At 39.9% G+C, this 27586-nt stretch overlaps 1 protein-coding gene across 5 annotated transcripts in view; it reads right to left on the minus strand.

Annotated features, from left to right (window-relative positions):
- The window catches only part of TTC27 (tetratricopeptide repeat domain 27), a 177008-nt gene that overhangs the window by 80738 nt on the left and 68684 nt on the right, over positions 1–27586 (minus strand). For all 5 annotated transcript variants that reach the window (XR_009544117.1, XR_009544118.1, XM_060169348.1 and 2 more), the window contains one exon: positions 15814–15927. Coding sequence is in view for 3 of the 5 variants with exons in the window: in XM_060169348.1 (XP_060025331.1) it covers positions 15814–15927 (114 nt within the window). In the remaining 2 variants the exon portion in view is untranslated. The remainder of the gene's footprint in view (positions 1–15813; positions 15928–27586) is intronic.

Below are 27586 nucleotides of genomic sequence, written 5' to 3' on the forward strand. Positions count from 1 at the left end.
AAATTCTTTTTATTCCTTTGGAAAGAAAAAATAAATAATGCTTATTTAATAATTAAAAGCCAAAAGCAACATCCCAACATTTACTTTTATGAAGTCTTAATTACATGCAAGACATCTGATTTTCAAACAAAACTCACGCTGTTTGCTGCACTTACTGCATCTAGCTAAAACGTATTAATCAGTGCTCAGTAAATACTTCCTCATTTATTAATAAACAGATTTATTATGTATTTCAGATACTCTCAGATACTTTTAGATGACCTCAGAGTGTCTCTGGTACTCTCAGGTACTCTCCAAAATGTCAGAGACCACCGGAGAGAGCAGAGAATGAACATTTACTTGAATCTGATACCATAAATAAACCCCTGTACAAGTACAGCCATGCTTTATAGAACTCAAATAGGCCATGTGTATAATAAAGATTAAAAACAGAATTCTAACCTATTTTCACTCCTGCACAGAATATACTTCTTCCTACCTTAAATATGACAACCACCTAAAGATTCACCTACCAATAAAACCAAGAACGTCAAATTAACTTGTCTATTTCCTCTACTGCATTCAAAGTACTCTCTTATTTGCTAACTCACTCCAAATACAGGAACTTATTTACAATTCATCTCTAGGTTTTTCAGAGCAGGATTATTTCTAGTGACTCATTCTGGGATAATCCCATTATAGTCAAATGAACTGGAGTCCTTTACAACAAAAAGAGTACTGATAGGTGAAGTGGCCTGCCTACTGTTCTGCCTCCAACAAGCAAGTCATTTAAACACAAAGGCACTCATCTACGAAATGATTTTCTAAATGATCTTTTGCACTCCAAACACTCTGAGTATATGGCTTTATCAAAAGAGTATTTTGTTTAATTTCAAGCATCTGAGGAGGTTGCTAGTTTCAGGTACCATTAGCCGAACACAAGCATCAGGTTCATTCCTCAGGGGCAAACTGTACCAAAGCGGTCTGGAAGACAACGGCAGGACATTAAGTCCTAGGAGAATGGGACTGAATGAACAGCAAGCCCGAGCTCCTGCCGTGTATACGTGTGTGTGTGAACGTGGACAGAAACAGTAGCTCAGAGACAAACTGGCACTTTGTAAGCTTTCACACACCCCCAGAAATTGAGGTAAATGACCTCTAAAGCAGTGTCCTACCCTTTCACTTCCCATTTTCTCTCTCCAGTTTCTAAATTTCATGTATTTCACACCTGAAAGTCATGGGCACTTGGTCATAAGTTAAAACTGGTATGAGAAGTTGCCTTTAAGGGAAAATGGTAACATCAAAAATGGAGAGAGAGAAGTGAATATACCCTAGACAAATCATTAAGAGTTGAAAGCAAGCAGAGTGTACATAGGAGGGTGACAGAAGAAATGTGGATAAACGGGAAAGACGATGAGTAAAGAGTAAGGAAGAGTCTAGAGCTCAGTCAGGAGGTGGGGGGACAGCCAAGTCACAGAAAATCCAGGTATGATAACTGCTGGGAGACACCAAAGATGACCTCATGATGTATAAACTACTGTGATATGAAACTGTTTTCAAGTTTTAAGACTCCCTTTTAATGTCTTTTTCTCCCCAAACTCCATCGCAAAGCATTTATACTTTGAGTATCCTTTGAGACAACGTGCTTGTGCATATAGATTCTCTAACCCCAAACAATAACGACTCTCCAGCCTTCCAGGAGCCACTGTACCAGAGGTCAGGAGATACCTCTAAGGAATGGGGAATAAAAGATACCTCTAAGGAATGGGGAATAAAACCCTGGAAAACAATGATGGGTCCTCTCTTTTCAATGCTCTGTTTTCAGTACCGAAAGAACCTCCCCTCCAAAAAACTAGAGAAGATCAAGGCTACAGTTTAAAATTAGCACATGGAGAATGACTTAGTATAGAAGGACGATTCTGAACAAGGTCTGGTATGATTTAGACTTTATTTATGTGCTCGTATCTAAAAGTATGGCACACATATCTTCAAAAGAACAGAGCTAGTCCCTAAGGACCTACACTTTCACTGAAGGCTATTCTTTCTTGCTTGCATGATATCAAAGTGTTTATCCACTTTCTGAAGAGCCAAGTAGAAATTAGCTGATAATCTAAAAGGTATGATTGATCATATGCCAAATCACCTTGCTTTTTTGTGCAATGTGAGTGTGTGTGTGTGTGTGTGTGTAGGAGGGTGGGATTTATTATAAAAATACGTACTTAATCAAAGATATCCAACAGTTGGGCTGAACTGCTCTCTTTGACAGGAGTCTGCAGTCATTCCGCCATGATTCAGAGTGGTGAAGCTAACTGCCATCTCAAGCTCCCAAGCCCAAGAAAACTTCTAATAGGAACAAGGGGAATGAGATTCAAAACCTATTAACAACCTACTAAGTTGTTAAACCTATTGTTAATTCAGTTTTACCTTGTGTATTGGGAATTGCAGGGAATCAGAGAGATTAAAAAAATGGCTTGCCCAGGCTTCCCTGGTGGCGCAGTGGTTAAGAATCCGCCTGCCAATGCAGGGGACACGGGTTTGAGCCCTTGTCCAGGAAGATCCCACATGCCGCGGAGCAACAAAGCCCATGCGCCACAACTACTGAGCCTGCACTCTAGAGCCCGTGAGCCACAACTACTGAAGCCCGTGCACCTAGAGCCCGTGAGCCACAACTACTGAAGCCCGTGCACCTAGAGCCCATGCTCCGCATCAAGAGAAGCCACCACAATGAGAAGCCCGCGCACTGCAACGAAGAGTAGCCCCTGCTCACCGCAACTAGAAAAAGCCCGTGCACAGCAGCAAAGACCCAACTCAGCCATTCATTCATTCATTCATTCATTTTTTTAAAAATGGCTTGCCCAAAGTTTAAAGCTATGAAATAGGTGAGGCTGTCTGATTCCAAACACTAAGTTGACAGCTTCATTAAAACCTTACCTCCTAAGTGGAAATTATCAGAGCTGTGAAAATAAAAAGCAGCTTCTCACTGGAAAAATACTGAGAACTCTAAGTAACTGGGTTTTTCCCCACCTAATCACATAATATGGGAGTCAGGGTGTGGCCTGGCCAAGAAGATCTTTAATCACTACTTCCTGTTTCAAAGACTTTTATGTGTTGGCTGGTAGGAGCTGGGTCTACTAAAGGGGGCTGGGAGAGCCTAGATGTCTTTTTTATGATTCCAGACAGAAGAGATGAACATAAAGAGGGAGGCTTCAAGGAAGCCCACACAAGGATCTTGGAACATTCCCCTTAGTCACACCTTAGCAGTTCTTAAACCATTTCGTTTCAGGACCTCTTTATATTTATTTTTTTTATTAATTTTTATTGGAGTATAGTTGCTTTACAATGTTGTAGGACCTCTTTAAACTCTTATAAATTATTGAGGGACTCCAAAGAGCTTTTGTTTGTGTGGGCTATCATCTATCAATATTTATCATATTAGAAATTAAAACTGAATAAAATTTAAATATTAATCCATTCTAAAAGAAAATAATGAATCTATTACATTAACATACATAATATGTTTCATGAAAAATAACTATATCTACCCCCCCCCCAAAAAAAAGTCTTGAAAGATTGGCAATGTCTTGGGAATTCCCTGGACGTCCAGTGGTTAAGACTCGAGCTTCCACGGCTGGGGGCCCGCGTTCAATTCCTGGTCAGGGAATTAAGATCCTGCAAGCTGAGTGGCACAAAGAAAAAAGTAAAAAAAAAAAAAAAAAAAACTGTCAATGTGTTACATTTTTGCAACTGTCTTTAATGTCTGGCTTAATAGATGACAGCTATTCTGTCATCTATTCTCATACTGTCTTCTGTAGTCAATCTGTTACAATATGATGTTTTGGTTGAAATTTATGAAGAAAATTTGGCCTCATACGGATAGGTAGTTGGAAAAGGGAGAAGTATGTTAACAGCTTTTTCAGTTAATTGTGCACATTATCCTTTGATACTACATCAAAATTCAAAATGTGGTGGCTTCTTAGAGTTACCTGCAATGTGGAATTTGAAATCCTATCAATGAATGTTTCCCTGTTACATTAAATACCCTGTTACAGTAAAATCCACTGGTCTAAAAAAAAAACAAAAAACAAAAAACTACTCACTGATGTATCTTGAACCCTGAATGGATCTTTTACCCATGCTTGATTTTTCACATCATGCATTAGTCATTTGGAAAATGTGCAGATTTACAAATGTTGACATATTTCATATAATATTAAAAATTGTATGCATTAATATCACCAATAATCTCACAAGAAAACTCTCAGCCCAGTACTTGAAGTATTGGAAAGCTGTCAAATTCATAACTGCATATAAAAGATTTCCAAAAGTCTCATTTTTTTTCTTAAAAGCTCAAAATTTCATCACTGGTAAGAAATACTGTCAATTATTTTCCTAGAAGTGATGAGCTCACTTCATTTATTTTTAAGAAAATTTCTGCCAAATACCCAAGTATGAATACGCATAGTCTGTCAATAGTTCTTCTTAGTAAAAACAGTGTTTCCTAGGAAAAGCAACTCGCTTAGCTTTTCTTGAGACAACCACTGTACTTCAGCACGCAGCACAAGTGTTTCGCAAGTACTTCCCAGTTCATCACGTAGAATATTAAAAAGCATGCTGTCAAGGGTGAAGACTTAATAAAATAATATTTACCGCTTTATCAAAGACATTCATAAACAAAACTGTCTTGGGACTTCCCTGGTGGTTCAGTGGTTAAGAATCCGCCTTCCGATGTAGGGAAACATGGGTCAATCCCTGGTTGGGGTACTGAGATCCCACATGCCACGGGGCAACTAAGCCCGCATGCCGCAACTATTGAACCCACGCACTCTAGAGCCAGCGTGCGACAACTAGAGAGCCCGCATGCCACAACTACTGAGCCCATGCACTCTGGAGCCGTGCACCACAGCTAGAGAGAAGCCCGCATACCACAACAAAAGATCCTGAGTGCCACAACGAAGATACCACGCGTTGCAACTAAGAGACCCAACACAACCAAAAAATAAATAAATTTAAAAAACCCAAAAAACAAAACTGTCTTTTCTTTTTTTTAAGCTACAAACTCGTGGTAGTGAAGCACAGGATGACTACCAGCACAGTATGGTGTCCTGACCTTGATTCCAGTTAAGGGGCCAACAGTTTGACCCCCCATTGCTTCTAGTGATTCAGTATCAACACAGTGACAAGATAAATAGTATCTCAATATTGTTGTGAAGACAGTTGTGACCTTGGACACTCTGAAAGGGCTGAGGAGCCTCGGGGCTCCACAATCACCCCCTGAGAACTGCTGCCTGAGAACTGGGAGATGCACAATCTCTCGTGCCTTCCCCAGACGCCGCCCACCTCCAACCTTCTCCCACAACTTCTCAGGGGACCCTGCTTAGTATTTAAGGCAATACTTAGAAGTTCTCCTTTATTATCTTTTCTTAAAAGATTAGGAAATGAGAAAAGTCAGTCTGTTTACAGTCTGCAAGTATCATAAGAGTGCAAAGAATATTTATTAAAACTTAAATGAATGCTTTAAATTCCCAGTATTATCCTTTCTAAAAAAGTTAAAATAGTTAAGTCTAATAATAATTACACCTACTTTCCTGAGCACTCTCAGTCAGATGCAAAGCATCTGTTCCTCAGCCAGCTCAATTCCACCTGGCCCTCGTCTGCAGCCCTCAGTAACACTCACCTGTAAGGTTCCTTCTGGCACCCAGTCCCCTGTTAAACCACAACGCTGGCCTCCAGGCCTTGGTAAATGCCCTTTTAGTCTCTGTTCTGTTTGTACTTGGATGTAAGACAGGAAAATATCTGGAGCTACAAAAGATTAACAACCTGCCTCTGTCAGGGGCAGTCTCTTCCAAATGCACCCATAATCACCACCCTCACCAGACCCTGAATTTCTGCAGGCTGGGCTGAAGAGCCATATATATATATATATATATATATATATATATAACATATATATATATTTTTTACTTTTGTCTGCATTGGGTCTTTGTTGCTGCGTGCAGGCTTCCTCTAGTTGCGGCAAGCAGGGGCTACTCTTGGTTGCGGTGCGCGGGCTTCTCATTGTGGTGGCTTCTCTTGTTGTGGAGCATGGGCTCTAAGCGTGCGGGCTTCAGTAGTTGTGGCTCGTGGGCTCTAGAGCGCAGGCTCAGTAGTTGTGGCACACGGGCTTACTTGATCCACAGCATGTGGGATCTTCCCGGACCAGGGCTCGAACCCGTGTCCCCTGCATTGGCAGGTGGATTCTTAACCACTGTGCCACCGGGGAAGTCCCATGGAGAGCTATATTTTAACAAGCACCTTGGAAGTGGTTCATATGTTCAGGCAAGTTTGAGAAATGTTGTATAAGGCTCATAAGATGTACACAGGGTGCTGTCCCAGGAAACACCAATGTGTCAGTTCAATCAACACAACCTGACTCTGTCAAAGACCTTCAGTGTGCCCCTACTGGAATCTGACTGAAGTTAGCATTTAGTGCCTTTAGAAGTGTGCTTTAAGTGGGTGTACTTTATTCCATTCCACTAGTAAGTTTCTCTGCTGTTACTGAGTTTTCACTGTTCTGTAACTTTCTAGGTTTTCAAAATATTTTTTTAACTATTAACAATATTTTATGTTGTTTATCGCTTCTCCCTTCTTTTATCTCACTTATTTATGAACTAATTGTTGCCTATATTTTTACTAATCTATTATCACGAAACTCACATCCTGGTTCAGCCCATCAGCCTCTGTCCAGGCATCCCCCTTTCTTGGCCTTAGCAGAAGCCAGTTTCACTCACCCAGGTGCACGTTCTTTTCCCACATGGGACTGCATCCTGATATTGTGTACAATCCATTTCCTCCTCCTTTCACCTAAATTGTAGGCATTCAGACGCTGAGTTCTGCAACCAAACCTTCCTCACAAAAGCCTCTATTCATTTCTTCCTGCCTATGCTGGTTCAACCCCTTTCCCCCAGATGATGCCAAGTCTTCCACTGATATCTTCTTTCTCAGAGTTTCCTGAGAATACAGCATGGTGAATCAAAGCATGGACTTCGGGGGCTTCCCTGGTGGTTCAGTGGTTAAGAATCTGCCTGCCAATGCAGGGGACACAGGTTCGAGCCCTGATCCAGGAAGATTCCACGTGCTGTGGAACAACTAAGCCCGTGCACCACAACTACTAAGCCTGCACTCTAGAGCCCACGAGCCACAACTACTGAGCCCAGGCACCACAACTACTGAAGCCCGCGTGCCTAGAGCCCGTGCACTGCAACAAGAGAAGCCACCGCAATGAGAAGCCCGTGCAGTGCAACGAAAAGTAGCCCCCGCTCGCCACAAGTAGAGAAAGCCCACGCACAGCAACAAAGACCCAACTCAGTCAAAAATAAATAAATTTAAAAAAAAAAAAAGCATGGACTTCGAAATCCAAGACAGACCTGGTGTGAATTCAATTAGACCTTGGGTAAGTCACTTATATTTTCTGTGCTTCAGTTCCTTCACCAGTAAAAATATAAATAGTGCCTACTTCCTAGGATTATTTAGAACCTGGCACATGAGTATCCAGTAAACGGTAGTAACTGTACACAGTTCTGAATAAACAGTAGTAACTATAATGACTCCAAAAAAAAAAAGCATAGCTACAGTCACAGGAGCAAGTTCTAGTATACTTTTCAATAACTTTCAAGCGCTACATGTGGTTATTAATGCAGGTGAAGTACAGAGTTAGAACAGAAGACATGATTTCATATCTCAGATATGTGAAAAACTCAATGGCGGGACCCAGCACACTAAACGTGAAGCATTGTAATTATCCCAATGTTTTTAGATTTTCTAAATCTAAAGCATTCTATTCTAGGTAATAATGATTGCTTTTAGTGAGTTATGAAGGATTGGGCAGTTTTCTTTTCTTGTACCTCCTTTAAAGTCAGGATAATAGAAACAGTCAACATTTACTGAGGGTTTACTATGTGCCAGGCGCTATTTGGAGTGTTTCACAAATATTAAGTCATTTAACCCCTCAGTCTCTGAATGAGGTGGGCATTACCGCTCTCTCCATTCTCCAGGTAAGGGAAGTGAAGCATAAGAGGTTAGGGTGCTTAGCCTTGGCCACAGTACGTGACATCTCTTCCTCTTGGATTGTGAGGTCTATGGACAATAAAATCTGGTGCTTTTCTGACAAAAGACATTCTAACACTGAAGCAGGCAGAGAAAAGCAGAGATGAGAAAAGACAGAAAGACCGGATGAGCTCTTCGAGCCTTGAATCCAGCTAACTATGGGATCAGAATACCCCTAGACTTCCCAGTTATTATAACAGTCAACCAATTTCCTTTTTTACAGACAGTTTGAATTGGGTTTCTGTCCCTTACAACTAAAAGTTTCCTACTGAGACCTGTCCTTGAATTGTACTAAGTAGAAGTATAAAAAGTCTCAAAAAGCTCTAAACTTCAATCTGTCCATTACAAGCACCTTATATTTAGAAAAGGATATTTAAAGTATAAAAATCAAATGCAACTTCTCAAATTTTGAAGCCATACCCCCTCGTGGGGTAAGCCAAATACAGCCAAGGTCAGCTTGAATTACTACATCACGTGCTCCCCTGCACCTCCTGTAATCCATAATGACAGCCATATATTCCACTCATGCAAATAGCTGCACATCAAGGTCAATGCCAAGCCTGCCAAATATAATTCATGTGGATGTACTTTCATGAAGAAGATATGTGAAAATGTAACAGAGCAGGTGCATATTATGAGACACCAAAACTTCAGAGAGCAGTCTGCAATGCAGAACAAATGACCAGCTTGTAATACAGAGGAAAAGCTTTGTTTTATGGTATGTTGAGAAATACTGTGAACATATTTCGAGATAATTAAGTAGCTAATTCATGAACTCCGGTCTCTTATCATTTTTTTTAACATCTTTTTTTTTGGGGGGGAGTGGGGGGCACGTGGGCCTCTCACTGTTGTGGCCTCTCCCATTGCAGAGCACAGGCTCCGGACGCGCAGCCTCAGCAGTCATGGCTCACGGGCCTAGCTGCTCCGCAGCACGTGGGGTCTTCCTGGACCGGGGCACAAACCCGTGTCTCCTGCATCAGCAGGCGGACTCGCAACCACTGCGCCACCAGGAAAGCCCAATATCTTTATTGGAGTATACTTGCTTTACAATTCTTATCACTTCTTCTAATGACCTCAAAGGGTAGCAATTTATGCATGCAGTTCATCATTTTTTAGGAAACCCTGTAAGAAAAAACTGAAATTCCTTTACCTCTTTCCCCTTAAAAAAAATACAACCAACCAAAGTGTGAATTACTACCCGCTGAGACCTCTACGTTGCCCTCAGTGTGATCACAGTGATTGCTCTGTTCCTGTTAGCTTTGGCACTCGACTGAAGATTTGGACTGTAGGATATTACAAAGGCTGGTCTCTACTGCTCTCAGATTGCTAAATTGCCAGATGAAAATATAATCTTTAATTTAGCTAACTCTCAATTATTCCTGCTAATAAGTAGGTAATTAAAAATTAAACATAAACAAGAAAAGGACTTACAAAAACAAACCCAAAACGTTTAAGAAAATGGTAATATGAACACAAATTTCGATAGCTACCTTAAAAGTGAATGGATTAAATGCTCCAACCAAAAGACACACGCTTGCTGAATGGATACAAAAATAAGACCCATGTATATGCTGTCTACAAGAGACCCACTTCAGACCTAAGGACACATACAGACTGAAAGTGAGGGGATGGAAAAAGATATTCCATGCAAACGGAAATCAAAAGAAAGCTGGAGTGGCAATACTTACATCAGATAAAACAGACTTTAAAATAATGTTACAAGAGACAAGGAAGGACACTACATAATGATCAAGGGATCCACCCAAGAAGATAAAACAATTATAAATATATATGCACCTAACACAGCAGAACCTCAATACATAAGGAAATTGCTACCAGCTATAAAAGAGGAAATGGACAGTAATACAATAACAGTGGGGGACTTTAACACCTCACTTACACCAATGCACAGATCATCCAAACAGAAAATTAATAAGGAAACAGAAGTTTTAAATGACACAATAGACCAGAAAGATTTAATTGATATTTATAGGACATTCCATCCAAAAACAGCAGATTACACTTTCTTCTCAAGTGCACACGGAACATTCTCCAGGAGAGATCACATCTTGGGTCACAAATCAAGCCTCAGTACACTGAAGAAAACTGAAATTATATCAACTATCTTTTCTGAACACAACACTATGAGATTAGAAAACAATTACAGGGAAAAAAACATAAAAAACACAAACACATGGAGGCTAAACAATATGTTACTGAATAACCAAGTGATCACTGAAGAAATCAAAGAGGAAATCAAAAAATACCTAGAAACAAATGACAAGGAAAACACGATCACCCAAAACCTATGGGATGCAGCAAAAGCAGTTCTAAAAGGGAAGTTTATAGCTATACAAGCCTACCTCAAGAAACAAGAAAAATCTCAAAAAAACAATCTAACGTTACACCTAAAGGAACTAGAGAAAGAAGAACAAACAAAACCCAAAGTTAGCAGAAGAAAAGAAATTATAAAGATCAGAGGAGAAATAAATGAAATAGAATCAAGAAAACAATAGCAAAGATCAATAAAACTAAAAGCTGGTTCTTTGAGAAGACAAACAAAATTGATAAACCATTAGCCAGACTCATCAACAAAAAGAGGGAGAGGACTCAAATCAATACATTTAGAAATGAAAAAGGAGAAGTTACAACAGACACCACAGAAATACAAAGAATCCTAAGAAACAACTACAAGCAACTCTATGCCAATAAAATGGACAACCTGGAAGAAATGGACAAATTCTTAGAAAGGTATAACCTCCCAAGACAAAACCAGGAAGAAATAGAAAACATGAACAGACCAATCACAAGTAATGAAATTGAAACGGTGATTAAAGATCTTCCAACAAATAAAAGTACAGGACCAGATGGCATCACAGGTGAATTCTATGAAACATTTACAGAAGAGCTAACACCTATCCTTCTCAAACTCTTCCAAAAAATTGCAGAGGAAGGAACATTCCCAAACTCATTCTATGAGGCCACCATCACCCTGATACCAAAACCAGACAAAGATACTACAAAAAAAATTACAGACTAATATTACTGATGATTATAAATCCAAAAATCCTCAACAAAATACTAGCAAACACAATCCAACAATACATTAAAAGGATCATGCAATATGATCAAGTGGGGTTTATCTCAAGGATGCAAGGATTCTTCAATATATGCAACTCAATGTGATACACCATATGAATATATTGAAGAATAAAAACCATATGATCATCTCAATAGATGCATAAAAAGCTTTTGACAAATTTCAACACCTATTTATGATAAAAACCATCCAGAAAATAGGCCTAGAGGGAACGAACCTCAACATAATAAAGGCCATATACAACAAACCCACAGCCAACATCATTCTCAATGGTGAAAGACTGAAAGCATTTCCTCTAAGATCAGGAAAAAGACAAGGATGTCCACTCTCACCACTACTATTCAAGATAGTTTGGAAGTCCTAGGCACAGCAATCAGAGAAGAAAAGGAAATAAAAGTAATACAAATTGTAAAAGAAGAAATAAAACTGTCACTGTCTGCAGATGACATGATACTATACATAGAGAATCCTAAAGATGCCACCAGAAAACTACTAGAGCTAATCAATGAATTTGATAAAGTTGCAGAATACAAAATTAATGCACAGAAATCTCTTGCATTCCTATACACTAATGATTAAAAATCTGAAAGAGAAATTAAGGAAACTCTCCCATTTACCAATGCAACAAAAAAGAATAAAATACATAGGAATAAGGCTTCCCTGGTGGCGCAGTGGTTGAGAGTCCGCCTGCCGATGCAGCGGACACGGGTTTGTGGCCCGGTCCGGGAAGATCCCACATGCTGCGGAGCGACTGGGCCCATAAGCCATGGCCGCTGATCCTGTGCATAAGGAGCCTGTGCTCTGCAACAGGAGAGGCCACAACAGTGAGAGGCCTGCGTACTGCAAAAACAAAAACAAAAACAAAAAACCTAGGAATAAACCTACCTAGGGAGACAAAACACCTGTGTGCAGAAAACTATAAGACACTGATAAAACATTAAAGATGATACCAACAGATGGAGAGATATACCATGTTCTTGGACTGGAAGAATCAACATTGTGAAAATGAGTATACTACCCAAAGCAATCTACAGAGTCAATGCAATCCCTATCAAATTACCAATGGCATTTTTTACAGAACTAGAACAAAAAACCTTAAAATTTGTATGGAGACACAAAAGACCTTGAATAGCCAAAGCAGTCTTGACGGAAAAACACGGAGCAGGAGGAATCAGACTCCCTGACTACAGACTATACTACAAAGCTACAGTAATCAAGACAATATGGTACTGGCACAAAAAAAGAAACATAGATCAATGGAACAGATAGAAAGCCCAGAGATAAACCCACACAGGTATGGTCAACTAATCTATGACAAAAGAGGCAAGAATATACAATGGAGAAAAGACAGCCTCTTCAATAAGTGGTGCTGGGAAAACTGGACAGGTACATGTAAAAGAATGCAATTAGAACACTCCCTAACACCTTACACAAAAATAAACTCAAAATGGATTAAAGACCTAAATGTAAGACCAGACACCATAAAACTCTCAGAGGAAAACATAGGAAGAACACTCGTTGACATAAATCACAACAAGATCTTTTTTAATCCACCTCCTACAGTAACGGAAATTAAAAAAAAATAAACAATGGGACCTAATGCAAGTACAAAGCTTTTGCACAGCAAAGGAAATGATAAACAGGACGAAAAGACAACCCTCAGAATGGGAGAAAATATTTGCAAACGAATCAACGGACAAAGGATTAATCTACAAAATATATAAACAGCTCATGAAGCTCAATAATAAAGAAACAACAACCCAATCCAAAAATGGGCAGAAGACCTAAATAGACATTTCTCCAAAGAAGATATACAGACTGCCAACAAACACACGAAAGAATGCTCAACATCACTAATCATTAGAAAAATGCAAATCAAAACTACAATGAGATATCATCTCACACCAGTCAGAATGGCCATCATCAAAAAATCTAGAAACAATAAATGCTGGAGAGGGTGTGGAGAAAAGGGAACACTCTTGCACTGCTGGTGGGAATGTGAATTGGTTCAGCCACTATGGAGAACATTATGGAGCTTCCTTAAAAAACTACAAATAGAACTACCATATGACCCAGCAGTCCCACTACTGGGCATATACCCTGAGAAAACCAAAATTCAAAAAGAGTCATGTACCAAAATGTTCATTGCAGCTCTATTTACAATAGCCCGGAGGTGGAAACAACCTAAGTGCCCATCATCGGATGAATGGATAAAGAAGATGTGGCACATATATACAATGGAATATTACTCAGCCATAAAAAGAAACGAAATTGAGCTATTTGTAATGAGGTGGATAGACCTAGAGTCTGTCATACAGAGTGAAGTAAGTCAGAAAGAAAAAGACAAATACCGTATGCTAACACATATATATGGAATTTAAGAAAAAAAAATGTCATGAACAACCTAGGGGTAAGGCAGGAATAAAGGCGCAGACCTCCTAGAGAACGGACTTGAGGTTATGCGGAGAGGGAAGAGTGAGCTGTGACAGGGCGAGAGAGAGGCATGGACATATACACACTAACAAACGTAGTAAGGTAGATAGCTAGTGGGAAGCAGCCACATGGCACGGGGATATTGGCTCGGTGCTTTGTGACAGCCTGGAGGGGTGGGATAGGGAGGGTGGGAGGGAGACTCAAGAGGGAAGACATATGGGAACATATGTTTATGTATGACTGATTCACTTTGTTATAAAGCAGAAACTAACACACCATTGTAAAGCAATTATACCCCAATAAAGATGTTAAAAAAAAAAAACCATTGTTTTATGTATACATGTATTTTTTAAATCATTTTCATCTTATTCTTCAGGGATGCAATAACTTCAACAATTAGTAATATCAAACTCTGAATCAGAGGAATTGGCAAAAGTTCAGATTATGAAGTAAATGGCTCAACAAGTGACAGAAAATTAGACAAATTTTGTCTAATTCATCTTGTTCCATGATCTGACTCATTTCCAAATTTTCTGGGTTGGGGAGTGAAAAGACTTTCTCTGATTTTTCCCACAGAGGCAGGAATAACAACTCCCCCATTCCACTGTATAGGTAGAAAGGTATACCACTCTCTTCATCACATAGCATTTGCATGGCAAGATGAAGAGACCCCAGATATAGTAAGGCCAAGACAGGGGCAAAGGGCCAAAGCCTGGTGATTTGGCTCTTTCTTCAAATCCATTTTCCCCAAGCAAAGCACATCCTGTGTATTTGATATCTAAAAGCATCATCTGCACAATTCAGAGAATCATGCAGGTTTCAAACTGGAAAGCTAGCTAGGAAAGATACAGAACCTAAGGAATAACTTTGTACTATATTTCCAGCAGCATCAATAGAGTACTCTAAGCTTAGTGAGGTGTCTATCAGAAATATTTTTAAACAAAGAAATTAGTAAAATATTCTTCAGTAGTTTTAAAAAAAAAACCACTTTGGAATAGAGACTATTCATTCTACTTCATCAGTGAATATTTTTGCATTAGGATGAATTTTGTTTCTTCATACAATCTATGTCTGTGAAACTGCTTACCTTTTTCACTAACTCTTGTATTATCTCTTTAGCACTCACCACAAACCTATGCTATAAGTACAATTATTACTACCCTCTTATATAGATAATGAAACTTAGGGATGTGATGCTGTGATATAATAAGAAATATATAAGCTCTGGTTCCCAGCACAGAGCTTCTAAAAGTCTTATAACTTCCTGAGTTGTAGGGTTAGAAGAGTGTCTTTTTTTATCCATAGTAAGTCCCTTTCACCACACCTGAGCTTATGGCAATGAGGTGACTCTGGGAGGATTGGGGCCGGTTGTCAGAGGAACCAACCATGTGACTAGGGGGTTGAAACTTCCAGCCCCACCCCAAGGTCCGGGGAGGGAAAAAGGGCTGGGGATTGAGGTTATCACCAATGGCCACTGATTTAATCAATCATGCCCACATAATAGATACTCCATAAAACCCCCCAAAACAAATGGGTTCAGAGAGCACCCACGCTGGAAAACGCACCGACGTTCTGGGAGGGGGAGTGCACCCCAAACTCCACAAAGACAGAGAAGCTCCTTTGCTCAGGATCCTTGCCCTATATATCTCTTCATCTGGCCGTTCATTTGAATCCTTTATAACATCCTTTATAATAAACCAGTAATCGTAATTAAGTGTTTCCCCTAGTTCTGTGAGCCAGTTCTAGCAAATTATCAAACCTGAGGTGAGGAGGAGGTCATGAGGACCCCTGATTTATAGCCAGTCAGTCAGAAGTAGAAGACTTGAGATTGGAATCTGAAGTGGCAGGCAGTCTTTTGGAACTTAGCCCTTAACATATGGGGTCTGCACTAATTCCAGGGAGGGTCAGAATTGAATTAAATTGTAGGACACCCAGTTGATGTCCACAGGGAAATGATGAAATGCTTGGTGTGAAAGACCCACACACTTGGCGTCAGAAATGTTGAGTAGCGAACAGCTTTCCTTTAGAAAGGTTAAATACTACGGTCACAGAGCTAAGTGACAGAGTTGGGTTTTGGAGCCAAGCAGACTCTAAAACAACACTCTTCAATAATAAAACGTGTTAGAGGAAAATGATTTTATACTCACAACAAACATGTACGGTTATTGATAATAATAAAGAGCTGGAAGAATAACAAAAATTGCCACATTAATTCTTACCTGTGTCTGTCTCATTGCCCGTTCCACTCGGCGTGTGCTTCCTCTCTCAAGTTTTGTCCGGAGGATCAAAGCTGATGTCTGAATGGCCCAGAACTTGGGTTGTGAAAGCAAACACTGAGGGGAAGAAAGAAAGAAAGAAAGAAAGAAAGAAAAAAACCACAGAAGGAATGGATAAGCTGGGTAATTCCACTCTGAATATAACAAAATGAATATATCAGGTAGTGCTGAGTGAGTGCAGATTTGAAAATCACCTCAGTGAAAAATAATAAAAGACAACACGTGCTTTATGTTTTTTATGAAGAATATTTTTTATGAAGAATGTATTCATCTGAGCAGAGTCATTACTTAACCTAGTTGACCTGTTCTACTGAATAAATTCCTTAAGGAATGAATCAGAATATTTCCATATAATCAAAAAGGTAAGCAGAATGTATCATACTATAAATTAATAAATCTTTTTATCTCACGAGTTATTTAAAAATGTGAGAAAATAAACTACATAAAATAAATGCCATCTTCTCAAATATGAAATACATTTTTAAAAATCATCCAAACTCACAAACAAAAACAAATAATTAGAAATCTGGTACCTTTCACTTAAATATCCTAATCCACTGATGCAAATGCAAATCAAACTTTAAGAAAACCGCTCTAAAATTTTTGAGAATGCTTTCTAGTCTTGGTTAGGGTAGGGAGTCTCTAATGTTAGTTAAAATGCTATCCTAGAGAGGGCATCTTAAGAAAGACTGGCTCATAAGAAAACTCTGAATATGCACATACTGAATCCTAGCCCCAGAGAAAACTGTGACCAACCATCAGTTCACAGAGTGCAGTAGAAACCACTGAATATGACCACAAATGTAGTGGGGAAAAAGTGGAAGTTCTGGGTGTGTGAAAACAGGGGCAAAATGTATTATGAGACAATAGGGACTGACTGGTATAATGAACACAACTTAAGCTCTTTGCTGGTGACACGGAAACCAATGCTGTCCCTGAGTGATATAATAACTTTCAGTGAAGATTGCTTCACAGAAAGGCAAAAGGTTTATTCGTCTGAAAGCTGACTACATCCTTGATTATCTGCTTATTTCTAAAAGTCAGGTATAAAAAACATCCTAGTTAATTAGCGTCCAATTAATCATTCAAAACCTAGCTGCGCACTAGCAGGAGAAGCTTTAGGCATTTTAAAACTAAATCAGATCTCTGAGAGCAGAATCTGGGCATCGGTGTTTTTTAAAAACTCCCCAGGTAATTCTAAGACATAGCCAAATTTAAGAACTAGTAGGCTAAGCTAACACAAGTATTTGTTTTTGGTCAAATTCCCTTGTAACTCCAAAATCTCATTAAAAGTTAGCAAGAAGTTCTTCAATGGAGTATACATAAACTATATCACCGTCCCTGCAATGCCTTACTGTACCGTGCCCAGCTCACTTCCATCATTTCTATTACCTACCTGGCCCCTATAGGTATGTGAATTTTCAACTCCAAATCTTTGCCAACTTTCTTACAATAAAAAGGAGACTGAAGCACCAACAGGTTAGATCACTTGCTCAATGTCACACCTTCATTAGGAGCAAAAGCTGATTCTAATACTTGGTCTCGATCCCCAAAACAACATCTTTTTTTTTTTTTTTTTTTTTTGGAAATTGCACTGGATGCATGAGCTTCAACCATTTTCATTTTGTAACTGAAATATAGTTGACATACAATATTATGTCAGTTTCAAGAGTACTACAGGGCTTCCCTGGTGGCGCAGTGGTTAAGAATCTGCCTGCCAATGCAGGGGACACGGGTTTGAGCCCTGGTCTGGGAAGATCCCACATGCCGCGGAGCAACTAAGCCCGTGCGCCACAACTACTGAGCCTGCGCTCTAGAGCCCATGTGCCACAACTACTGAGCCTGCGCTCTAGAGCCCGCAAGCCACAACTACTGAACCCACGTGCCTAGAGCCCGTGCTCCACAACAAGAGACGCTACTGCAATGAGAAGCTCACGCGCTGCAAGGAGCCCCTGCTCCCCGCATCTAGAGAAAGCCCATGCACAGCAGTGAAGACCCAACACAGCCAAAAATAAAAAAGTTATTTAAAAAAAAGAGTACTACATAATGATTTGATATTTGCATACATTATAAAGTGATCACCACAATAAGTCCAGTAACCATCTTTTCCCATACAAAGTTATTACAATATTATTGACCATATTCCTCATGTTGTATATTATCAATATATCCCCATGACTTATTTTATTCTATAACTGGATGTTTGTAACTCTTAATCCCCTTTACCTATTTCGCCCACCCCACCTCACTTTCTGGCAACCACCTGTTTCTTCTCTGAATCTGTGAGTCTGTTTTCATCTTGTTTTGTTTATTTGCTTGTTTTGTTTTTTAGATTCACCATATAAGATCATGCAATCTTTCTCTGTCTGACTTATTTCAGTTAGCAAAATACCCTCTAGATCCATCCATGTTGCCGCAAATGGCAAGATTTCACTTTTTTACAGCCGCAGAACACATTTACATTGTTTTCTTAACACTTTCTCCAAGGAAGTAGATGACAGTACCCAGGAAACACTGTAGAGTAATGTAAGAAGAGGACTCAGTAGAGAACTTTAGGAAACTGCTCTATTAAAGGGAAGTGGAAGAAGAGGAGTAAACAGAGAATATGCAAATAATGGAGAAGGAGAATCAGAAGAATAAATTCTTACTGAAATGTGTTCATTCATTAATTCACTTGAGCACCTACTTTGTACACGGCAGTGTGCATAAGGCCCCAGGGACAAAGTAGCGAGCAAGACAGACAAGGTCCCTGCCCTCAGAGAACTTACATTCTAATGCAATGACTATTAAGTAACCTAATTCTTCTATAACTAAGTTTGCAAATTAAAATATTTTTATCTCCTTGGAATACAGTTATATGGCACTATAAATATATACATGATGAAACAGAAGACATGAAATAAGTAAATCTGCACACTGATTCTACTACCTACAGTGGGTCGTCTGTTTTCTGTTCATTTTATTAAAGGGACTGTCTCGGTAACCTCATGACAGGATGGAAGAGCACTGAGGAAATGGCTCTGTAGAACAGTGGGGATAATCTCCAAGTCAGCCAGAGCTTGATCAGAATCCCAGCTCCACCAAGTCAGGTGATTAGCTGGGTGACCTTGGGAAGCCACCTGACCTCTTAGGATCTCATTTTCCTCCTCTCTAAAATAGGAGTAGTAACTCCCATCTCTCACAAACTTGTGAGGATTAAATAAGCATGAATAGGTTAACACTTAACTAGCCTCTGAGAGTACCTGCTAAAAAGCACATGTGGTCCCCTCTGGGATTTCTCCTCCTGTAATGCCTTCTCTCACCCTCAGCAGGAATGCAGCATCCAGAGTGGGCACAGGTGATGGCCCTAACCATCAGCTACCCCCAAAATATGGTACCTGGGCATACTGAGCATCTTAAGCTGAAGGAGTCTGAGAAAACAGCTGAAGCAGGAAGATCACTCCGACCTTCCCACTGCCCTTTTCTCCTGAAACAGGTCATAAAACTCTCATATGAGAGGTGCCTTCCCTATACCCAGAGGAAAGGTGCATCCTTATCTCTGAAGAAAAAGGGACCCTGAGAAGAATCCCAACAAGCAGGCCTTACTAAATTTCTCCCAGTGTACTACCCTTACCTTTGAACTATCATACTCCTCCACGACTGCCCGCACTTCATCAAACCTAGCACAAAAATACTCAGGTTGAACTGTTTCATCAGGTCTTCATTTCCTTATGAAGGCTCCTGTGTCACACAAAATCTCTATTAAGTAAATGTGTGCCCTTTTTTCCTGTTAATCTGTCTTTGTCAGTTTAATTTTCAGACCCAGTCTGGAACCCTAAGAGCGTGGAGGAAAATTCTGTCCTCCCCCACAGTCCCCAGCCACACGGTCACTTTACACCAATAACATCATGGCACATGGGCCAGTACAGGCCGTGGGCTTGTCAGTTAAAGCCCAGCTTTAAAAGGTTTGCATACCAAAGCAGGGAGATATTTTCCTCGGAAAACTACCAACTCAGACTGTTTTCTATGCTGGCATGAGAACAAGAGTTTGAGACTTTTATGTGAAGCTCAAGCAAAACATTCTCACTAAACGCTGAAAGTAAAATGCAATCCGAAAAACAGACATTTGAAAAGCTTTAAAGAAGGAACTGACTGGATAATGATATCACTGAAGAATGCATTTATCTTATATTTGTTTGGCTGGGAGATATACTGACTTGGGAAAGTCTTTCTAAAAGGAGGTAACTGCAGATAGGCTGTGTCTAATATATCTTACAAAACACTGCTGCCCACAAGGTAAAAATCAGTCAGAATATGAGACATTAGGTAAAGAAAAAGAAAATTAAACAGGATATATATGCTTTAATGCTCTACATAGTTGAAGAATGTTCATTTTATTGCTGAATAATATTTCACTGCAATATACAATTTATTTAACCATTATCCTGCTAATGGGCATTTAGGTAGTTTCCAATCTGGGGCTATTACGAATCTGCTATGAACATTCTAGCTGTGCTATCAGAATGTGCCATCAGTTGAGGTGAACATGTACAAGTATTTCTGCTGGACATATACTTACGAGTGAAACTGCTAGGTCAGAGTATTCAGCTTTCAGGAATACACCCAATCTTCTAAAAGGTTTTCCACTTTACACTCTTATTAGAAACATTAGAGTCCTTGTTACTTCACAACCCTGCAACACTTAATATTGTCTATTTTTTACATTTTAACTATTCTGGTGGGTATTTAGTAGTATTCCATTATGGTTAATTTTCACTTCTCTAACAAATTTGCATTTCTCTACTGGTTAATAAAGTTGTGCACCTTTTAATATGTTAATGACCATTTTAATGCCTCTCTTTTAAGTCCCTATTGAAGTCCTTTGCCTGCTGTTTTCTATTGGGTTGTCAAAAATATTCTTGGGCTTCCCTGGTGGCACAGTGGTTAAGAATCCACCTGCCAATGCAGGGGACACGAGTTTGAGCCTTGGTCTAGGAAGATCCCACATGCCATGGAGCAACTAAGCCTTGTGCCACAACTACTGAGCCTGCGCTCTAGAGCCCACGAGCCACAACTACCGAAGGCCAGGTACCACAACTACTGAAGCCCGCGCACCTAGAGCCCATGCTCCGCATCAAGAGAAGCTACCGCAATGAGAAGCCCATGCACGGCAACGAAGAGTAGCCCCTGCTCACCGCAACTAGAAAAAGCCCACACGCAGCAACGAAGACCCAATGCTGCCAAAAATAAATAAATTAAAAAAATTTTTTCTTGATAATTTGTTAAATATTCTTTATATTTTCTGAACACAAGCCTCCCTGTCTTTTTGTTGGAAGAGGAAAACATATTCATCTTCTTATTTGACAAAAACACAACACATACTTGTTCTGGCAAGGCACTGGTCTAACTGCTTTACAAATATTAACAGTATCTTTTGAAATTTATAGTGTTTAATATTACTAGTCATCCAGTTTATCATTTTTGTTTTATGGTTAGAGCTTTATTGTCCTTTTTGATCGTCCTAAGGTCTCAAAGATGTTCTCCTGTATTTTTCCTCTAAAAACTTTACAGTTTTGCTTTCTACTTCGGCGTATTCAATTTGGAATTGATTTTTTGTATATCTAGTATGATATAGGGGTTAAGGTAGCTTTTTTCCATATGGATATAAATCATCTACTAGCATGTATTGAAAAGCCTACCCTTTCCCCACTGCACTGCAACGCCAGATTTGACGTAAGTCAGATGAACTGTGTATGTATGGCTCTGTTTTTGGACTCTCTATCTGTTCCACTAGTTAGTCTGTATTTCCTCGTGACAAAATGTCTTAATTCAGTGTTTCTCAAACTTTCAAGTGCATAAGAATAATCTAGAGAGATTGTTAAAACACAGACTCCTTGGCCCCAACCCCAGAGATTCTGATTGAAAAGGGTGTGAAGTGGAGCCGGAGAAATTCCATTTCTAACAAGCTCCCAGGTGATGCTGATGCTGCCAGTCCAAGAACCACAATAGGCTAAGCTCTGCCTTAATTGATATAGTTTTACAATAAGTCTTGGTATCTGCCAGTGGAAGTACTCCAATTCTGTTCTTCATGACTGACTTCGCTATTCTTAGCCTTTCACATTTCCATATGAATTTTAAAGTCGGCTTGAGTTCCACAAAACCAGAAAAAAACAACAGCAACAGCAACAACAAAAATCAAGCGCTGGGATTTTGTTACAGATTGCATTGATAATGTAGGTTAATTTGAGGAGACTTGAAATTTTAAAATATTGAGCCCCACACACACATAGCATATTCCTCTATTTAGGTCTTCATTAATTTCTCTTAATAATGTTTTGTAGATTTTAGCACAGAGGCCTTGTAAATCCTTTGACAGATTCACTCCTAGGAATTTGATGTTTTTTAACATTATTGCAGGTGTTATCTTTTTCCCCTCTTTTTCATTTTTTTTAATTATGGTAAGATACATATAACATAAAATGTACACTCTTGACCATTTTTAACTGTACAGTTTACTTATGCAACCAATCTATAGAAATCTTCTCATCCTTCAACTGAAACTCTATACCCATTAAACAAAAATACCCCACTCCACCCCAAGGCAACAACCACCATGCTCCTTTCTGGTTTGTTTGCTTGCTTTCTGTTTTGGGTTAGTTTTTTTTTTGCGGGGGGGGGCAGGGGGCGTGTTTTTTGGGGCATGTCATGTAGAATTTTAGTTCCCTGACCAGGGATCGAATCCATGCCCACTGCAGTGGAAGTGCAGAGCCTTAACCATTGGACTACCAGGGAAGTCCCCACCATGCTACTTTTTCTATGAATTTGATTACTCTAGGTACCTCATATAAATAAGTGGAAACAGGCAGTTGCAAATGCTATCCTTTTTTAAAGTTCATTTACTTTTACCTGGAGTCTATTAACTAAAGCAATTTGATGAAATGTTGGCTCACTAAACTGAGTACTGGTTAAAAATCCAGTAAAAACAGACACTTAAGAAAGAAATTTGGGAGAGTTTCAAGATGGCAGAAGAGTAAGACATGGAGATCACCTTCCTCCCCACAAATACATCAGAAATACATCTACATGTGGAACAACTCCTCCAGAACACCTACTGAATGCTGGCAGAAGAACTCAGACCTCCCCAAAGGCAAGAAACTCCCCACATACCTGGGTAGGGCAAAAGAAAAAAGAAAAAACAGAGACAAAAGAATAGAGACGAGACCTGCACCAGTGGGAGGGAGCTGTGAAGGAGGAAAGGTTTCCACACACTAGGAAGGCCCTTCACTGGCGGAGAGGGAGACGGGGTGGTGGGGGGTAAAGCTTCAGAGCCACAGAGGAGACCACAGCAACAGAGGTGCGGAGGGCAAAGCGTAGAGATTCCCGCACAAAGGATCGGTGCCAACCAGCACTCACCAGCCCCAGAGGCTTGCCTGCTCACCTGCTGGGGCGGTTGGGGGCTGGGAGCTGAAGCTCCAGCTTCAGAGGTTGGATCCCAGGGAGAGGACTGGGGTTGGCTGCGTGGTCACAGCCTGAAGGGGGCTACTGAGCCACAGCTAGCAGGGAGGGAGTCCAGGAAAAAGTCTGGAGCTGCCGAAGAGGCAAGAGACCATTGTTTTGTGGTGCACGAGAAGAGGGGATTCAGAGCACCACCTGAACAAGCTCCAGAGATGGGTGCGAGCCGTGGCTATCAGAGCAGACCCCAGAGACAGGCATGAAATGCTAAGGCTGCTACTGCGGGCACCAAGAAGCCTGTGTGCAAGCACAGGTCACTATCCACACCTCCCTTCAGGGGAACCCGTGCAGCCCGCCACTGCCAGGGTCCCGTGATCCAGGGACAACTTCCCCGGGAGAACACACGGCGCGCCTCACGCTGTTGCAACGTCACTCTGGCCTCTGCTGCCGCAGGCTCGCCCAGCATTCTGTACCGTCCCTCCTCCCAGCCTGAGTAAGCCAGAGCCCCCGAATCAGCTGATACGTTGACCCTGCCCTGTCTGAGCTGGGGAACAGACGCCCTCAGGCGACCTACACGCAGAGGCAGGTCCAAATCCAAAGCTGAGCCCCGGGAGCTGTGCCAACAAAGAAGACAAAGGGAAATCTCTCCCAGCAGCCTCAGGAGCAGCGGATTAAATCTCAACAATCAACTTGATGTACCCTGCATCTGTGGAATACCTGAATAGACAAAGAATCATCCCAAATTGAGGCAGTGGACTTTGGGAACAACGATATATACATATTTTTCCTTTTTCTCTTTTTGTGCTTATGTATGTATATGCTTCTGTGTGTGATTTTGTCTGTATAGCTTTGCTTTTACCATTTGTCCTGGGGTTCTGTCTGTCCATTTTCTCTTAATTTTTTTTAGTATAGTTTTCAGTACTTCTTATCATTGGTGGATTTGCTTTTTGGTTTGGTTGCTCTTCCTTTCTTTCTTTCTTTTTAAATTACCTTGTAAATTTTTCTAATTTTTATTATTTTTTATTTTAATGACTTTATTTTATTTCTTTTTCATTCTTTCTTTCTTTCTTTTCTTCCTTTTATTTTGAGCCTTGTGGATGACAGGGTCCTGGTGCTCTGGTCGGGCATCAGGCCTGTGCCTCTGAAGTGGGAGAGCCAAGTTCAGGACACTGGTCCACCAGAGACCTCCCAGCTCCACATAATATCAAAGAGCGAAAATCTACCAGAGATCTCCATCTCAACGCCAACACCCAGCTCCACTCAACGACCAGCAAGCTACAGTGCTGGACACCCTATGCCAAACAACTAGCAACACAGGAACACAACCCTACACATTAGCAGAGAGGCTGCCTAAAATCATAATAAGGTCACAGACACCCCAAAACACACCACCAGACGTGGTCCTGCCCACCAGAAAGACAAGATCCAGCCTCAACCACCAGAACACAGGCACCAGTCCCCTCCACCAGGAAGCCTACACAACCCACTGAACCAACCTTAGCCACTGGCAGCAGACACCAAAAACAACGGGAACTACAACCTGCAGCCTGCAAAAAGGAGACCCCAAACACAGTAAGTTAAGCAAAATGAGAAGACAGAGAAATACACAGCAGATAAAGGAGCAAGGTAAAAACCCACCAGACCAAACAAATGAAGAGGAAATAGGCAGTCTACCTGAAAAAGAATTCAGAAAATGAGAGTAAAGATGATCCAAAATCTTGGAAACAGAATGCAGAAAATTCAAGAAACATTTTAAAAGGACATATAAGAATTAAAGCGCAAACAATGATGAACACCACAATAAATGAAATGAAAAATCTCTACAAGGAATCAATAGCAGAAAAACTGAGGCAGAAGAACAGATAAGTGACCTGGAAGATAAAATAGTGGAAATAACTACTGCAGAGCAGAATAAAGAAAAAAGAATGAAAAGAATGGAAGACGGTCTCAGAGACCTCTGAGATGACACTGAACACACCAACATTCAAATTATAGGGGTCCAAGAAGAAGAAGAGCAAAAGAAAGGGACTGAGAAGATATCTGAAGAGATTTTAGTTGAAAACTTCCCTAATATGGGAAAGGAAATAGTTGATCAAGTCCAGGAAGCACAGAGAGTCCCATACAGGATAAATCCAAGGAGAAACACGCCAAGACACATATTAATCAAACTATCAAAAATTAAATGCAAACAAAAATTATTAAAAGCAGCAAGGGAAAACCAACAAATAACATACAAGGGAATCCCCAAAAGGTTAACAGCTGATCTTTCAGCAGAATCTCTGCAAGCCAGAAGGCTGTGGCAGGACATATTTAAAGTGATGAAAGGGAAAAACCTACAACCAAGATTACTCTACCCAGCAAGGATCTCGTTCAGATTTGACGGAGAAATTAAAACCTTTACATACAAGCAAAAACAAAGAGAATTCAGCACCACCGAACCAGCTTCACAACAAATGCTAAAGGAACTTCTCTAGGCAGAAAACACAAGGGAAGGAAAAGACCTACAAAAACAAACCAAAAACAATTAAGAAAATGGTAATAGGAACATACATATCGAAAATTACCTTAAATGTAAATGGATTAAATACTCCAACAAAAAGACATAGACCAGCTGAATGGATACAAAAACAAGACCCGTATATATGCTGTCTACAAGAGACCCACTTCAGACCTACGGACACATACAGACAGAAAGTGAGGGGATGGAAAAATATATTCCATGAAAACGGAAATCAAAAGAAAGCTGAAGTAGCAATTCTCATATAAGACAAAAAAGACTTTAAAACAAAGACTATTACAAGAGACAAAGAAGGACGCTACATAATGATCAAGGAATCAATCCAAGATATAACAATTGTAAATATTTATGCACCCAACAGAGGAACACCTCAATACATAAGCCAAATGCTAACAGCCATAAAAGGGGAAATCAACAGTAACACAATCACAGTATGGTACTTTAACACTCCACTTTCATCAATGGACAGATCATGCAAAATGAAAATAAATAAGGAAACACAAGCTTTAAATGATACATTAAACAAGAGGGACTTCATTGATATTTATAGGGCATTCCATCCAGAAAGAACAGAATACACTTTCTTCTCAAGTGCTCATGGAACGTTCTCCATGATAGATGATATCCTGGGTCACAAATCAATCCTTGGTAAATTTAAGAAAACTGAAATTGTATGAAGTATCTTTTCCGACCACAGCGCTATGAGACTAGATATCAATTACAGGAAAAAATCTGTAAAAAATACAAACACATGGAGGCTACACAATACACTACTTAATAACCAAGAACCACTGAAGAAATCAAAGAGGAAATCAGAAAATACCTAGAAACAAATGACAATGAAAATACGATCACCCAAAACCTATGGGATGCAGAAAAAGCAGTTCTAAGAGGGAAGTTTACAGCTATACAAGCCAACCTCAAGAAACAAGAAACATCTCAAATAAACAACCTAACCTCATACCTAAAGCAATTAGAGAAAGAAAAACAAAGAAACCCCAAAGTTAACAGAAGGAAAGAAATCATAAAGATCAGATCAGAAATAAATTTAAAAGAAATGAAGGAAACAATAGCAAAAGATCAATAAAACTAAAAGCTGGTTCTTTGAGAAGATAAAGAAAATTGATAAACCATTAGCCAGACACATCAAGACAAAAAGGGAGAGGCCTCTCATCAACAGAATAAGAAATGAAAAAGGAGAATAACTGACACTGTAGAAATACAAAGGATCATGAGAGATTACTACAAGCAACTATATGCCAATAAAATGGACAACCTGGAAGAAATGGACAAATAATTAGAAAAGCACAACCTTCCGAGACCAAACCAGGAAGAAATAGAAAGTATAAACAGATCAATCACAAGCACTGAAATTGAGACTGTGATTAAAAACCTTCCAACAAACAAAAGCCCAGGACCAGATGGTTTCACAGGCGAATTTTATCAAACATTTAGTGAAGAGCTAACACCTATCCTTCTCAAACTCTTCCAAAATATAGCAGAGGGAGGTTCACTCCCAAACCCATTCTACGAGGCCACCATCCCCCTGACGCCAAAACCAGACAAAGATGTAACAAGAAAAGAAAACTACAGGCCAATATCATTGATGAACACAGATGCAAAAATCCTCAACAAAATACTAGCAAACAGAATCCAACAGCACATTAAAAGGATCATACACCATGATCAAGTGGGGTTTATCCCAGGAATACAAGGATTCTTCAATACATCCAAATCAATGAATGTGATATACCATATTAACAAATT

This window comes from Lagenorhynchus albirostris, chromosome 13 (assembly GCF_949774975.1).
Source record: "Lagenorhynchus albirostris chromosome 13, mLagAlb1.1, whole genome shotgun sequence".
Classification (NCBI taxonomy): domain Eukaryota; kingdom Metazoa; phylum Chordata; class Mammalia; order Artiodactyla; family Delphinidae; genus Lagenorhynchus; species Lagenorhynchus albirostris.